Source organism: Lonchura striata, chromosome 11 (genome assembly GCF_046129695.1).
Source record: "Lonchura striata isolate bLonStr1 chromosome 11, bLonStr1.mat, whole genome shotgun sequence".
Classification (NCBI taxonomy): domain Eukaryota; kingdom Metazoa; phylum Chordata; class Aves; order Passeriformes; family Estrildidae; genus Lonchura; species Lonchura striata.
The window spans coordinates 21,624,861-21,641,513 of record NC_134613.1 but is presented as its reverse complement, the minus strand read 5'-3'; the positions used below and the strand labels follow the sequence as shown (position 1 = coordinate 21,641,513).

General features: G+C 44.1%; 1 protein-coding gene across 2 annotated transcripts in view; it reads right to left on the bottom strand.

Annotated features, from left to right (window-relative positions):
• LRRK1 (leucine rich repeat kinase 1) overlaps nucleotides 1-15,165 on the bottom strand; it is a 70,393-nt gene extending 55,228 nt beyond the window's left edge. The window contains exon 1 of one of the 2 annotated variants that reach the window (XM_021552571.3): nucleotides 14,977-15,165. In XM_021552571.3, the coding sequence (XP_021408246.2) occupies nucleotides 14,977-15,043 (67 nt within the window). In that variant the 5' untranslated portion in view covers nucleotides 15,044-15,165. Of the gene's footprint in view, nucleotides 1-14,039; nucleotides 14,840-14,976 lie in introns of those variants that run through there. The other variant, XM_021552572.3, reaches the window with a different exon arrangement.
• Between the last annotated feature and the right edge of the window lie 1,488 nt (nucleotides 15,166-16,653).

The window sequence follows — 16,653 nt, the reverse complement described above, 5'->3', positions numbered from 1 at the left end:
GACATTGGAGATGGCTCCAGAGCTTGGTGCCATTAGAAGTGTGCCCTCACCAATAACCTTTCCCAGATGATGCAGAACCTGTGAAGGACAAGGAGCAGAAATCAAGACCCATGAAAGTGGGATTAAATTACAGCACAATAAACAGCATCTCAGAGTACACATTAATGGGTGAAGTGTTTCCATAATTCTGTAATTTTAGGGAGTACTTGGGAAAATAAATTCTTCCTGCATTTGGTTCACTCTTTTAAAGCAGACCACACACCTATAAGGGATCAGTAAGAATATCCCATATGATTTAATCTTCATTTTCATGGACACCAAAGATAGGGAAAAATATTCTTAGGCAAGTATATTTAAAAGATGATAGAAGGGAGAACTTTAGAGCAAAGTAGTTCTCCAGTCAAAACAACTCAGAACTGGACTAAGAAATTTCAAGAAGTACAGATCCAAGCAAACACTGCAGTTACTGGAACAAGCAGCCTCCCCACTTGGCACCCTGTGATGAAATCCTGAACCTAGAGAGAAGCTCTGGAATTCCCCTAGGAGGAAAAAATGCCTCACATCAGAGATACAAAACAGCTGGAAAGCTCCTCAGCTTCCTGCTCAAGGAGGACAGCAGGCCAGGGCTAACAGAGCAGAGCAACTTCAATCTGCTTCCTAAAAATTGCAGAAAGGAGGGACAAATTTTACTCAATTCCAGCCTCAATCCTGATTTTGGGGACTGTCACTCAAGGCCCACACCTGCAGCCACTCCAGATGTAAAAGCACATCCTTTCTGCCAAAGGATTGAGCAGGACCATCTCTCTCTGATTTTAAATCATGGCCTGGGAGGGTGGAGGTACAAGAATCTCAGGGTCAGAGATCCATCAGATCCTGGTGTCACATTCCCCTCGAGCAGAGAGGTCTCCAGCCACCCTCCCAGAGACAGAACCCTCCTTAAAGGAGCATTTTCCACCTCTCCTGCTGGAGCTGCCCCACTCCAACCAGCTCAAGAAGGGTCACAGGGTTGTAACTAAAGGAAGGAGGAACTCTGTCTGCTTGACCCAAATCCCAAGATCACTTCTGTGTTTTGCCAAATGACTACTTCACAAAATAACTCAGCCAGTGTGCTGGGCTTCCCCTTACATTTTTGCCCTCCCCAGAATTTTGGAAGTCCTTTGTAGTGCAATGGCTCAGCCACAACCCCTGGTGCCACCAGCACTGGAAAAACATGGGCTGGCCATGAGTTAGGTGCAGAATTCTGAGATCTCCAGGAACTAGAAGGTCACAGCTGGCTCTATGGAGTTTATTCCCAGAAGAATCTTCAGTATATTCATTTTAGTCCTTAAACTCAATTTCAGTCTTGTTTTAGGCAAATTTGTATTGATCAAATCAAAACTGCTAAGTTTTGAATATCTGAACATTCATCAAGTAGAATTTAATAAAGGTTTCACTGAGTGTAAGAAATCTGGGCAATTCTACTGTTTGAAACCAATATTTTTATACTAAATATTCTTGGCAGCAAGATAATGCTACTCATCTCTCAAATTTCTTACACCAAAACTTCTTTCTATGATTCCATTCTGCAGGGTAAATTGACCTCCTGCCTTAGGCCTGAGGGAAGAAGCTGCCAAAGGTCTCCAGCAAGAAACAGTCCTTGTGACTATCAGCTGAAAGACTGAAAACAGCAAAAGTGGTGAGATACAGGTAAAAAAGTTTGCCCTTAGCCAACAGCTGTACTCACAAGTGCTGCCAGATTTGAGTAGAGCTTTCAGAGGTTAAATGAGAGAAGGTTGTCTATCCATTCCCAAATTCCCAAAAAGTACAAATGCCATCCAAGGCAAAGCTAAACGTCTCAGCAACAAAATTACCCAGTTCACAGAAGACTTCCTGGTGACTTAGTAAATGATATACTGGCTTCTGAAATACTAGGGCAAATTAAGAAGCAGCATATTCTATAAGGTTAATTTACACTCACCAGTGGGGGGAAAAGAAATAAGGAAAACTACATTTTACTGACTAAAGGCTGGTTTATTTCTACAAGATGCATGACTGACCTATCATCAGCAGTGGCATTCGTGTAGGCTGGGAATAAAGTTTTGCCAATACATGCACCAGCCATTTTTAGCAGAAATCTGGGCCGAAATCCAAAGAAATCCTGCTCTGCTTTTAACCTCATATGTCTCCTGCTCCTTGCCTGAGCTCTTCATGGCTCTCCTGTCAGAGTCACCTCACTCCCACCCAGCCTTGAGCAACGTGAAAAATAGGAGAGCAATACTGGAGCTCAATAACACTGAACCTCTGCTTTTGGACTTGATTGTGCAACACGCTGAGCCTTTGAGCCCAGATGCAGCAGGGTTTTTAATTCTTAGATTTTATGGATTTAGGAACCAGCTCGTGCATGTTGCACGACAGGGTCTGTGTTCCTGCAGAATGCACATCCTGTGTGCAAGAGATTATATCCCAGCAGGACTTCTTGGGTATTCCTGTACTATCCAAGAAACTCCAGAAACTTTACACACCTGGTGCCAGCTTTTTTAGTTTCTGCTTTATGGCACACAGATATGGGCAGTTCCTGTGCTGGCACAGGTTCCTCTGAGAGTACTGCCATAAAGCATCACCAAAAAGCAGATTAATGAAGCCTATTTGAACTGAGGAACCTGTGGGTTTGCTTCCTCTAACACCTTTGAACATCTATGAAAATAAAGCAATGGGGTTTAGTCCTTAATATGCAGCCTCTGCATCTCTGCATCATATTTGTTTAACCTCTCCATAGATCCACAGCCTCTTTTCTTTTCTTGCTTTCTACTAAAAAAGCTGTAAGCGAACCCAGGGCTGTTTGTGAGGGGAAAAGGGGAGGCATCTGCTGACACTAAAAATGAATCTATTCCTGGCACAACAGCTTGTACAAAAACAACTAACTTTAGAATTATTTCTCTCTTCATTTCAATGATTTATGCTTTGGAAATATTTTTTATGTTTGGCTTTGCTGTAACAACCCTTTATAAAAGCTAAGGGCAAGACTAGTTTTCTTTTAAAAAATATTGCAATGAAACCAGAGGTTATCAATAAAAAAAGCAATGTTATTTTATTGCCATTAAAAGGGCACAAGGTATCACTTTTAGAGTGCAACAGACTGGTAGTCCAGCTCAGAGAAACAAAATAAAAATAAGCCTTTTTAGTAATAAAGAGTACCATGAGAATTTAGGGTCATGTGTAGTTAGACCCTGTCACAGGCCTTATTATTACAGCAGGTGAAAACAAACCCTCTGAAATTTCTAAATTGACAGTATGCCATTAGTAAAAGGGGAGGGTTTGCAGGTCAGTGCTGTGAATCAGCAAACAGCTGCATAACAAAGCAGCACAATGCACAGATGATTATTGTCTTTATGGCCCAAATCACTGCATCTCTGACACCTAAACTCACAAGAGTTTGTAAATGCCACATTAGGCCCTTCCATAACCAGCAGATCTAATCAGCAACTAAGTAGGATATTTTTATTTAGCAGAGGAAGATATAAATTAGATGCTCTGCCCAGGATAAATCAGGAAGCTAACCTCCTCCAAAACCAGCATTACAATAATAATACAACTTGAAAACTGCTACTGACCTTGTCATAATGTGTGCAGGTATTTCCAGAGCCCGGAGCAAATCAAGCTGATGCTTTAACACAGCATCCCCCGCGGCGATGCCCAATCCAGCTGTTAATTCCTGGGACTGATAACCACCCACCTCTGCTCCAGCACCAGCAGCTCCTGCAGTGGCCACTGGATGGAATGGCTGGCTGGCTGCTCCTTTGTCTGAATTAACTACCACAGCTTAGCCCTGACAGATATTTTCATCTCCATGTCCCATTACAGTGAAATCCAAGCCTCTGGTGCAGAGGATGTGGGGATGGGGGTGGGCAGGGAGGCTGAGCTCAGACATTAATTCCTCAACAGCACCAGATGGCTACAGCTAACCCTCACCAGCTTAATCTTTTGCCATTTTGACTTCTGAGCACTGCCACTCCACAGCTAAAAAATGGAACAGGGATGAGGTTGAAGATGTGCTGAATATTTAAAGCCAGCACCTACAAACACTCCAAAACTCACCGGTGTCACTGAACATTTTTCAATACTACTCCACAAAAGCTCTGCCCAGCTGCTTTGCAAAATTAATGGAAAGCCATGTTATTTCTGAGTCTCTGCAACAGATTGATGCATCTTGAGCTGCTTTGGAAAACTTTAGGTTAACAAACTGAGCAGCAGCCAACAGGAAGCCTCCAGTGATTTCAAATGATGATGGATCTGCCCTACATTGCACTTTCCAATTAGATAGGTAAGAAAAATTTTTAAGTCCTCTGTAAATTTTTGAGATACTGAAAAATACCATCCCAAACCAGGAAGAAAACCCAAGCCCCTGGGTTTTTTTACCCTAGTGGGTAAAAATGCTTTATAAAGCAAAGGTATCTTTTGTGTTCCTTCTCTAATTAGCCAACACTTCAAGGTTTCCTTTTTTTAAAAAAGTTAAAAGATTTTGCTCATTCATTTCTTAGAAGATAAAGCCACAGACCAAGATCTCTTGTGCCCCCCACCTGCCCAAATTGCCAGAAGCTGCCTCAAAACCATCCTGCAGCAAGAAGCCAGTGATCTGCTTCAAATTTTATCAGATTTAGGTAAAATACATGTGGCTCAACCAATTCTGCTTTAAAATGTTCCTGTCAGGATTCAAAAGTGGCCAGAACTACCAATAAATCTCCCTGTGAGAAGGCACTGAGAACAAGGTGGTTTATCTGGGAAGTTCCAAAATCCCTACTGGAGGGCCTGTGCCAGAACTGGGTCATGGCCCCTCTGACCCTAATTAATATTTCCCATAAAAAATGGGATGTGACAGCTTCTCAGGACAGTGGGAGCCCTCCACACACTTTTTCTACCTATTTCCTGTGGTTCCATTTCCCCCAAACATCCATTATTTCAGCTAATTAAAGGAGTGGCTCTGCACTAAGCTCTGCACTAAGCTCTGCCTGCCAAAGGCACTGGAAAAGATTATGTACTGAACACAAAAGCCACCCACATCTACAACAGAGCTCACAATCAATGCTCACTGCCCCAAAAGGAGACTTAAAACCCCAAAAGAAACCAGATATGGAACACAGAGGAATGCTTCAAAGGCAAAAATCCAGCGCTGAAGGGATTTTTTTCACTATTACTGCAGATTTTTGAGAGTATTTTGAAATTGTATGTGCCAGCACCACACATGCATTGTGCTGATCTGCACTGAACATTTTCCAGCAAGCACCCAGGGCATGCTGACAATTTTAGGTACACTTGTGTCAAGTGAACAATTATCACCAGAATCATTGGAAATTTTCTATTTATAACATTTTTAACCTGCAAAGAAAAAAAGCATTTGGTAATGCAAGCCTGAAAGGAAAATATTAAGTCCCGGGTGGAAAAATGCTCTGGATTCCTGCCTTTTCTCTGGGCTCCACAACAGAGTTATGAGAAACAGACGCTTCCAAAGGCTTTAGTTCCACACTTACACAATCATTTTTTCATCATCCAGGATAATGAGGGAAGGGAGAACAGAAAAGCCTCAAATCCTGGTAACACCAAGACTCAGCAGTATCTGGGCAGTGCCAGCACTGCCAGATCTGGGCAGGCTCCTGCATTTGTGTGTGCACCTCCCAAATTCCCGGGACTCTGGGAATTGTTTGTGCTGTCCAAGAAGTTAAAATGGAACTGAGCTGGTTATTCTTTGCTGAAGTACAAAAGAGGCTGCACAAAGGCACTACAAGGCAATGGGGTCGGAGAGAGCACAAAGAATTACACTGGAATATGAGTGTCAGAACAAACCTCTCATGGCACTGTGCAAACCAGGCTGGAAGTGTAAAATAGATCCAGGGTCACTAATGATACCTGCAGCTATCCATGGAAAAGGAACAAGGGGTTGGGACATGAGAGGACAGGATGTTCTCCACTGGTTGGTTGTGAAGAGCAGTTCCACTTCCACTGCTGTGGGCTGTACCTGGTGGGAGAGGAGCAGGATTCCCTCTGGGCAGGGAAGGAATGGGGCAGGGATGTCCTCCAGAAAGCACAGGACAAAAACTGGCTCTCACAGAGGGTGAGAATACCCCCAACCCTCCAGCAATGCCCTCTTTGGGGTGCAAAGCATCAGCAAAGCCCACAGAGAACAGTGATGCTGTTACTTCCACCCCCAAAGAGAAGCTATTGAGAGCTCCAAGTGGCCAGAGAGATGCTGTATTGAAAATACAAATGACTCAGCTCTGGAGTGAAAGTTTCTATTTTTGTCTTTTGGCCTCAGTGATTTGGTTCCCATCCTACAGCTTGAATCATTCAAAAATGTGCTTCTGCAGGCAAGGCCAGCTATGCCACTCTTGCTTTCCAAATTTTAAATTGGAAGATATACATTAAGCATGCAGAAGCATGACAACACTTTTGGATTTTCTTTGTGTCCGCTTCCAGGCATGGCTGGAAATGAAGGATTGTTAAATGGTGAAAGGTGTCTCCAGGGAGACCACTCCTGTCCAACTGAATCAGATATTACAGCCATGAAACCAAACCAAGATTGGATTTCATCTGAAACGTCACAAAATAAAATTTCATGGCTAACTTTCTTTTGAACCTTTTCCTTTTCCCTAAGCTTTCATCAGAAGGGAAAAAATCCCACACACCAATGTTTTCTCTCTTTCAGAGAAATAATTTGCTCCAAATTCTTCTTCTAAAGAAATTAAAATATTAATTGTTCACCTTGGGGAAGCATTATCTCATGGCCAGCCTACTTCTGCTGCTTAGACACATATTTAAAACTTGCTTTAGAAGAAGGAAATGCTTTTAGGCCCAGCTCTAAGAGGCCACATGTGGGGGGCTGAGGAGGGATTTGCTGTGTGTGAGGGAGAGGAAGATGGGCCCAAGGTCTCTGCTCAGGTCTCTTCTTAGCACTAATATTCTACCAGCTCCATCCAGCAATCCCACACCTTCTCTGAGTTGGGAAAAGCAGCTCCTAAGCTTGTGCTTCACATTAGTAACACATGTAAATACCTTCCTCAACAAAAAACACTCTTACAGCACTGCAACCCCACTGCTGGTCAAAAGTAAGAGCACAAATGCAGCCAAAATCTGTCTCTCCAGAAAGACAGAAGGTGCAGGAGTGTGACACCAGGACACTGACCCACACAATCCCTCCAGCTACTTTGACTAAAGTTTGGAGAATGAGAGAATATTTTTTAGTAAAAGAACTGATAGGTTCAGGTGATACATCTAAGGGAAGAAGCCTTTCAAGAGATTTGAGGGGGCAAACATCCCACGCAGCAAAATCCAAGCTTAGCACATGTTAGACACAGTTCAACGAGCTTCTTTACTGCGCCTGCTTGACTAATAAAATACTCCTTGCTACCCTCACTTCTCATTTATCACTAAGACAACCACTCTGGACCAGTTTAAGTGAAAGTGTTGCATGCAGAGAAAAAGAAAATGCAATCAAGATATTGGATATGATTGGCATGAAGAGACTTGAAGGGACAATTTGGCAACAGCAGAGCCAAGGGAAGCGCAGACCTGGGAAGAGCACCAGGAGAAAAGGGATGGATAGGTTATTCTGGAAAAGAAAACAAAAAATCCACACAAAACAGTGAAGAAAGTGGGGCTTCACTCCAGCCTCTACTGAACTCGGTGTGAGCACTTCCCACTTCTGACTGTCCTCCCACAGGAGACAGAGAAGATCCTGGTTTCCAGGACAGGCTGGCTCAGAGGGAGGATCACCTGAACAGCTCTGTCTGCAGCAGAAGAGAAACCTGATGGAAAGGCCTCTGCTGTTAGCCCAGACAGCCCCAGAGCTTTAATGGGGCTACCAAAAAACCCATAAAACCTTCCCCTACTTGTGACAAAACCTGCAAGTGGCAGAAATGCCTGCTTTTGCAAGGAGGTATTTTGTCTTCCTGGGAATAGCAGCAGCCATTTCAGTGAAGGGAGGACAAGGACTCTGCTTGGCAGGCTCCTGTGTCCACGCTGTGTCCCCACTGCAGCTCACAGCATTTTTGGATGTCTGCTGCAAGGCAGAGACAGCAAAATGAGGAAGGGCACAGTTCATCCCCTTCCCATTAGCCTTGGACAAACTCCAATCCATTGCATCCAAGAACCTGGTCCTATCCATGCAAATGGCTTTGATTTGGCAGCTTTTACTCCCACCCTCCACTGTGAGAAAGGTCCAAGGTGCAAAACATGGGAGAATTACGACCAGGATTACAAGCTCACTTAACGAGCCAGGCATTTTGTTTTGCAGATTATGAGATCTGAAAAGGGATCCTGTCCATTAGTGTTGTAAAAAAAAAAAAATTAAAATGTTCCTGTTTGATGCAAAAATAAAAGCACTTTCAAAGGCTCTTTCATGTGAAAGACAGAAAGACGTGCAGGCAGATTCTGGAGGAGGTCTTGTCTTCAGCAATTACCAGCACTCTTTTTGAATCCTACTCCCCAGACAGAACTTTTATATGAAGTAGATAATTTACACTGCAGAGTGTATCAGCTCCAAACCTTGTGGCTTTTCAATTAAACAGCAATAACCTCCAGTCCAAAAACTCCTTAACCAAGACAGGAATAAAACAAACAACCCAAAACCAATTAACTGCAGGTGAAGCAATTCCAAAGACATACTTGCTTTTAAAGGATTTAATTTTGAACTCTTCTCAGGTAGGCATGTCAGTTTTCCAAGCAATATTTTGATCATTAAAACAAGAAGTGATGCAATTTCCACAGTGACCACAAACATACCAAGAATATTTGAGCTAAATTTATCCAGACTTCTTGTTTGAGTCACTGCTTTGGTTCGTTATTTTTCCATGATTTTCAGCTATGCACAGAGAGGAGCTGGGGACAGCCTGGGACTGAGTTTTCCCCAGCAGTATCTGAAATGCCACCCTTGATGCCTGGGAGCCACACTTTGACTATCAGAGAGGAAATGAAGCTGCTCCTCCAGCTCCCAGCCCCAGGTTCCTGCTCCTTCCCGCTCGCCTCCTACCTCCCACTCTTCCTGTGGCAGACTGACCCCTCACCCCTGGGTGACTCTAATGGGGCTTGTCTCTGCTGATGAGAAGTTCCTGAAGTTCACCAGGGATCTGCTGCCCTCTCCAACTGGAGAGGGAGAGCCAAAACAGAGAGGATCTGCCCCAGGTTTCCCACTGTGCATCTCTGTGGCAGACCCCAAGTGCTGCAAGCAACACAAACTGCTGAGTCCCTGAGCCCCTCTGACTGCAGAAGGGATTTTGGAAGGGTGAGAGCTTTTCCTAAAACTTAAAGACTTTTTAAATAGGTCCTCTAAAGTGAGGGTAAGGTACACACTAAAAAACATTGAGACACTTCTGTTGTGAAAATATCAGCAGCTTACATAAAAGAGCTGCTGTTGTGGTGATACATAATCATGCAAATAAGCAATGGCTGACCCACTAATGAGCACACAGATTTGGATTAAGGGGAGGAATTAAATATCAGCCTGACTTGATGTAAAATCTGAAACAGAACCTATTAAGAGACAGACTCCATGGTTGAGTCACCGTCCCCTGGGGGAGTTTAAAAGCTGTGTAGATGTGGCACCTGGGGACACGGTTTAAGGGTGGGCTTGGCAGTGCTGGAGGAACACTTGGACTCAGTGACCTTGAAGGTCTTTTCCAGCCTTAAAAATTCCACGATTCTAACGATTCTATGATTTTATACAGCAGATTGGGAGTTGAATAGTATAAAATCCATCTCTCCCCCACCATCTGCAATGCAAACAGCTCCTCCCAGCTCGCTGCCTTCTGCAAGCACAGTCCTGACAGCCCCATTATTGATCAGAGCAGTGAAAAACAAACAAACCACAGACTTAATGCTGTAAGGATCCCTGAAGATCCCATTATGTCAGTGCAAAGAATGTAATGGGTTTTGGATAAGGCCCCCATAGGCTCTGGGGAGGATAAAACCCCATAATTCATAGCATTTTCTTAATGCAACTATAAAATCACCTGCAACATCTCTGTCAAAACACTGTATCAATTACAGGCCTGGTAAAGGCTGAGCTGGTGTGAACACTATCAATTGCTTTTTTCCCACTGAAACAGAGGACAGCAGTTCCATGACCCCAGAATCAACCCTCACCTGAAAGCTCCCTCATAAATCACACCTCAGGAACACTGTAAAGAACTCCCTGTGTACAAGTGCTAAGGGCAAAGGATTTTCTTTGCTAACTTATCACCTTATCTTTGGTATTTTCCAGGCTTCTTGATAGAGTTGTCATAAGTTACATTTCAATGTAATACACCACAAATACATTTTAACGTGAAGGTGTAAAAATAAAGCTGTAAAACAGCAGATAATTCCAGATGCAGCTCAGTTGAAGATCAATGCTTTACTGCTGCCTGTAAATCAAACTGGCTTTCAGGTCAGACTCTCTGCTCAATTAACTTCCCAAGGTCTTTACTGCACCACTGGCTCTCCCAGCAGCTCTGCCCTCCTTGATACAGCCCTCAAGTTCAAGAGCAGGCTGGCTTTGATGGTTTTTGTCAGGAAAATTGTAAATGCCTCAGCATTCCTTGCCCCTTTTTGACACACAGGTTGGTTTGGAAAGATGTTGTAACACCCAGCTCAGCACAGGAGGGCAGGTTTAACCACAGGCATGCTCAGCTGCAGACCAGCCTTCCGCAGGAGCCCTCGGCCCCTTGTGAGATTGCACCACTTCTGTATGAAGAGTTTATTTAAATATTTAAAAATACAAGCCTATTACTGCCTTACTGGTGTACTTCCTATTCCTACTGAGCATTTCCTACTTCTCCTTCTGCAGGGCACTCTGCAATCAGACTGACTCACGTACAAAACCTGTTCTATTTTCTGCTTTTTTAGCTTATCGGAACCTTTTCAGTCTGCTGTTTGGACTTGAATTTACTCACAGCTTAACAAACAGGAAGAAAACCAAAAAACCTTCCAGGCTGACTTAGTCTGATTATAGAGAACTTCACATGACTGACACACTCTGCAGCTCTCCAGTGCTCTGTGTGCTCAGTTCACCTCCCAGATCCTCAGATCCTCTCCTTGTCCTTCTCACCCCACCCCACAAAACACTCAGGGTAATGTTACTACAGGAAGGTGAGTGGATGGAAAAAGCAGGACAGGGGCTGTGAGTAGATTTTTCCCGTTACTCAGTACAATGTGCCCCAAGGCCCAGCTCCTAGTCCTGTCCCCACACATGGCTGATGGGAAGGTTTTAAGGTTTACATGGTGATTTCATGAGGAACAAACTGCTATCAGTGGTGCTGATTTTCCATTCCTCCTCTATTCAGCGGGAAAGATTTTTAAACAAAGTTATTCACACCGCCAGTTCCTGCCCTTCACATTTAAGGCAACAAAGGTGCAGAACTGTGAGGAAATCATAGAATCAGAGAACAGGCTGAGCTAGAAGGGACCCATCAGGACCAGTAAGTCCACCTCTGCACATATCCTGCCCTGATGCCAGCCAAGAACAAAGCTGGAGGCACAAAGTGTGTCCCAGGAGGATAAACTGCTCCATTTGCTCTTGGCCAACCTTGAAGTGTCACCACCCAAACTGTTGTGAAACTTTCCCTGTAAAATTGCACTTGCTCCTGAGCAGTCCCTCCTGTTAAACGAATCTAACTTTTCCACTTCAACTCTTGCTCACACCAGAGCCTTTTCCAGGATCCAGGAAGCAGCAGGGCAGGAGCAGCTTTCCCTGTGAGTCAGATCTGAGCTGAGCCATGGGTGGGGTTGCAAAGGTCCCTTCCATTGTGGGCAGATTCTTTGTGATAAAATAGAAAGCCCTGTGAGCTGCAGGGTCACCACAGCACCTGCAAGGCACAACTTTAGGAGCCTCTGGTCCACTCCAAATGACAACTCCAGTCCTATGTTCTGGTTATTTGTTTGGTCCCTTTTCCAGGCACACTGTCCATGTCAATCTGTGCTTCCCTGGACAGTGGGAAGTCATCAAGTTACAACTGATTTGCCTCAAAAGAAGTTGTGAAAGTGCATTTAGTTAATATCTGCAAAGCTACTATAAAGCTCCAGGCAGCTCTCCTTGGCATTGTTGTCCCTAATTATGTAATGTTAGACACCTTTCACCATAACACCCCTCTTCAGGGCTCATTTCTAGATTTAGCAGGGGAGAAGAGACACCCTCTGGCATGTTTGAAAGATAATCCAATCCCACCTCTGAGACACACACCAGTGGCATATGAATGTCCTGGGACTTTGAATAAAATTCCCAGTAAGAAGGAGATAAGCTTTTTAAACAGAAGTACCCTTATGTTTCAGAAGACAATGATTGTTCTACACCTCTGAGGAGCTCCTAGAAAACCACACAAGAATTAAATCCTAGCTATGAAATTTTGTAAGATTCAAAGAAATCAATCAGCCCATAGAAAGGCAAAGAATCTTTATGCTTTTCTACACATTCATAAAGTGATGCCTTTGGGCTTCCATTGTACTTCCTACAAAATTCCCATCATGTCACCTCCTCTGTATTATGCAGAGCTCTTTAACCAAGTTTTTTAAAAAACCCAGACCCTGTACTTCATGAGAGACTGCAGCCACCCCCATATCCCTGCTCAGTTTCTTTTAATTAGGACAAGATGAACAAATCCAGGAGAGGGGGAAGCAGGGTTTGAGGAGGCAAGGGAGATGCTGAGTACACCCACAAGGGAGCCTCACTCATCCTGTGTTCTGGTGACAAGTCTCTGAGGGCTTGGTCAGCACCACCAGGTCAAGCCCAGCACCATCCCCAGAGGGCAAAGAGTGTCCAGGTCTGACACACAGCTCACCCATGCCATGGGAAAGCTGGCATCCTGCTGGGATGCAGGGAAAGCTGGCATCCTCTGCTGGGATACAGGGAAATCACTGGCAACCAGGAGGAACAGCAGAGCAGACACCTGAGCAAGGTGAGCCCCTGCACCCTGTGTTGCATTTTCTAACTAAGAAGGATGCTGAGTGTGATTTTTCTCCACATACAATTGGCCAGGGCTTTATAGCTGCCAGGGAAAAAAAAACTCCTGAAAAATTCTAAGGCTTCAGATAATGAAGGTGCACAGGGAATTGCTGGAAGGGGCCTCCAGCCATGCTGATCCAGCTGACCCACCCCAGAGCCCCCAGCACCACCGTGCTCTGGTTAAATCCCCCACAAGCCAGTCCCTCCTGCCTGACAAAAACAAAAAGACTCCAAACTCTGAGCACTAACGAGGTCATTGGTAGGAAAGAAATGATCCGGGATTTCACTCCCATTCCCAGCAGCTTCTGCTGAATGGGAGCAGGAGGCTGCATCCACAGTTCCTCACCGGTGTAAACAATGGGCTGGCATGAGGAGGCTGAATGAGTCACCGTGCTCCTGCTTCAGCCCCTGTAATGGGATCTGAGCCAGAACAAGGACCAGTAACTTAAGGAGTGGACCAGTTAGCTAATGACAATCATTCTTGGCAGGACCAAAACAGTGAGTTTAAGCATGTACAAAACCCTTACAATGAGCAAATCCACCAAAGCAGTACTGGTGCCTTGTACAGGGATCTTAAGCTTTACAAGGATCCCTTTCCCAGTTTTCCAGCACTGTAGACTATTTTAATATAACCCAGATATATCCATATAGAAGAGTCTACCAGAGATTTGCATGCTTCCAGCTAACCAGTTTAACTGAATATAATTACATAACAGCAACGTGTAATAAAGTTCTCTGAAAAAAATCTGAATTCAAAATGTAAAAAATTTCACTATCCCACTTTCCACTTCATTATTCACTCCTACAATAATTTATTTATTGTATCTTTACACAGAGAGAAAACTTGCCAGATCACTACTGCAGAACAAAGATTTAGCAATTCTGAACAGTTGTGAACCGTTAGCGCAGATTAAAATTCTTTTCATGGTTTATAGCTTAGTATTCAAGTGGAGATAATTTCTTCCAGAGAGAAACTCAGAAGACAGAATTTAAGAATTTAAAAAATATTCAATAACCAAGTGTTACAGAAAGGTACAGTCCTAATTGCCAACAGCAAACAGAAAAATCAGTATCACAGAACAAGCAGAATACGTACGGAGAAAGGAAAGAGTTCCCAGAGCTCCCTGTGACGCTGGTGAGGAATGTCTTCAGACAAGACAAGGAGGCCTCTGAATAAACTACCAGGTTTTGCTTCATAGTTGCTGATAAAATCCAAAATAAGGCTGCAAAAACATTAGCTTCTGCTGGAGCCTGCTTACTCACTACAAAGCGTCAAACACACCTTCTTCCCACACTTCAAACGCAGATGCTGCCTCCTAATGAAGCACTTGCTGCAAGGGGGGAACACCGTTACACAAGAACAGGAGGCTATTTCTTGCTGCAGAAACATAACTGGGGTTTGACTCAGAGAAAGGCAGCAGTGCCTGGGAGCTGAGGGTTGCAGTGAGAGAAACCATCCAAAAATAATTTGCCTGCTCAGGAAAAAAAAAAAAAATTCACAGGAAGCAACCTGAAGCATATGTCCCTTCTAAAAGGAGAATTTCTTTATTACATAAACACAAATGTTCTAATCTAGCCCAACATAAAATCACTGCAAGCCACTGAATAGGAGCTGAGGGTAAAACTGGAGCAGGTTAATATCTGTTCAGGCTGAGAAGAGATGCTCTGATTTTAGCAGCTTTCATATCCTGAATGCCCATTGCATCAGTGACTGGGAACATATTTGCATTCACACACTGAAAAAGCACAGATCTTGTAAAACATATTTAGGAACTGGGGAGACATGATACATATATTGACTAATTCCGTAGGCCTTTGGAGAACATCCATCTTCAGGGGAATGCTATTCTTACCACCTCCATAGTTCAATATCACTCTCCCTGGAAATAAAATTCCAGACTGTAAATTTTCAAAGATCAGGGCTGAAAAAACTTTCACATTTTTAAACTTCATCAGAGCCCAGTGGCTACCAAGTTGTCTTAGAACCTTTTGTTCCCAATCTGAACAGGAAAGAAACAAATCCTGCTATTTACCATTCTGTGGATCCATGTTGCTCTCCCTGCAAACAGTGGATTCCTCCGTTCCCACACACCAGTACATTCTGGGTGGCAGTTGTGAAGGCCCCACAGACAAACTTTCCACAGCACTTCAGACTGAGCAGTGTTGTCAAAGCTGGATGATCCCCATCATGTGAATGCAGGAGCAGAGGCTGCTAGTGAGCACCATCCTGAAGAAACATCATTTATTCTGTTTAAAAATAAACAACAAAACAAATTAATCATTCCACTGTAGAAATAGTGAGATGTTTATTCCTCTCTACTATTAACACAGTTGTCCAAATGTCACACAGCAGAAATACTCTTATCCTATAAATATAATTATTTTCATAATAGCTTTGTTAAGAGCATAACATGAATTAACAGAGGGGACTAACAATTTCTGCATTACAGAAAGATAATGTTCCTAATTTTTCACCACCAAAGCTGCTCAGTCTTTGGGCAGAGGACAAGGGGGTGGACAGGGGTCACAGCTGCAGTTTCAGATTCTCCACAAGCTGGTGTAAAGGCAGACCATTGAAACCCTGCAGTGCAGCTGGAAAAATCCTAAATGCAACCTCAAAACCTCTCCCATCCACAAAGACAACCACAGCTCTTGTAAGACTGTGAGAAACTGAAAAACACTGATGTGGTTACTGAGATAATCCTCTGTAGGAAAGAGAAGAGGGTGAAGAGAAACACACCAGCTCTTGTCCCCTCTGCCAGTCCTTTTTGAGAACTCTCTCACCCTGGAAGCATCAGGCTTCTTCACTCAGGGAGGCAAATCAGGCCCTCAGGAGCTATTAAAGGTTGGCTTCTTGTGAACTGCCTGGTATAACAGGCAGCAGAAAATTGCACAGCTCAGTCTCCCGAGGCACTTCCAACTCCTTCCCTTTTCACAGTGGCACAACCACCCTTCAACCTCTTCGTACAGAGGCTCAGGCTCCTGGAGGATTTGCAGTGTTTGTCCAACCAGCATCAGAGCTCCTTCATTTTCTGCTTTCAGTTTCAGTCAGTAAACGCCTCTCAGATGTGACATGATGCACCTCAACTGACTCCTACTGGTTCTTCTCAAGTCTGGTGTGTGATGATGAAGTTCTGATTTGAGGCTCTAGCTCAGCAAAGCTCATAACCCACCTCCCACTCCAGCCAGCAAGGCCCAAGACCCTCCCTGACTCTCGCTGAGCAGAGCTGACTTCCTGAACTGGGATCAAAGGCCAAGGGGAATATAAAAATATGCTGATCCATCACTACTATCCGGGAAGCTTTCTGCTCCTCCCTCCTTACACAGGGTTTCAGCCAACAACACTAAAAATCACTACATCCTGTTTCAGTTGTTTTTAGGCAAATATTTGAATTTTAGGTGCACTCAGCTTCTGCTGACCTTGACTTTGCAGTGCCTGGCAGCAGCAAAAAAGATTGGCACCCCTGTGCCCTAGTCTGGGCACAGGGTGCTGCAGGAGGCTGAGATGGAGGTGATCCTAATCCCAGATCCAAGCCCACAAAGTGGTGAATTGCACTGTGTTGGTGAAGGACTGAATTCTGCCCTGGAACTGGTGCTGGTGCTTCTCTCCTGGCCTCAGCTTCCCTTGACAACGCTGGCAGGAGGAGCTGGGACCACACATTCCTCCATGCCACAGGTGGGATGGCCCAGGCAGAGGTGTCAGGAAGGCT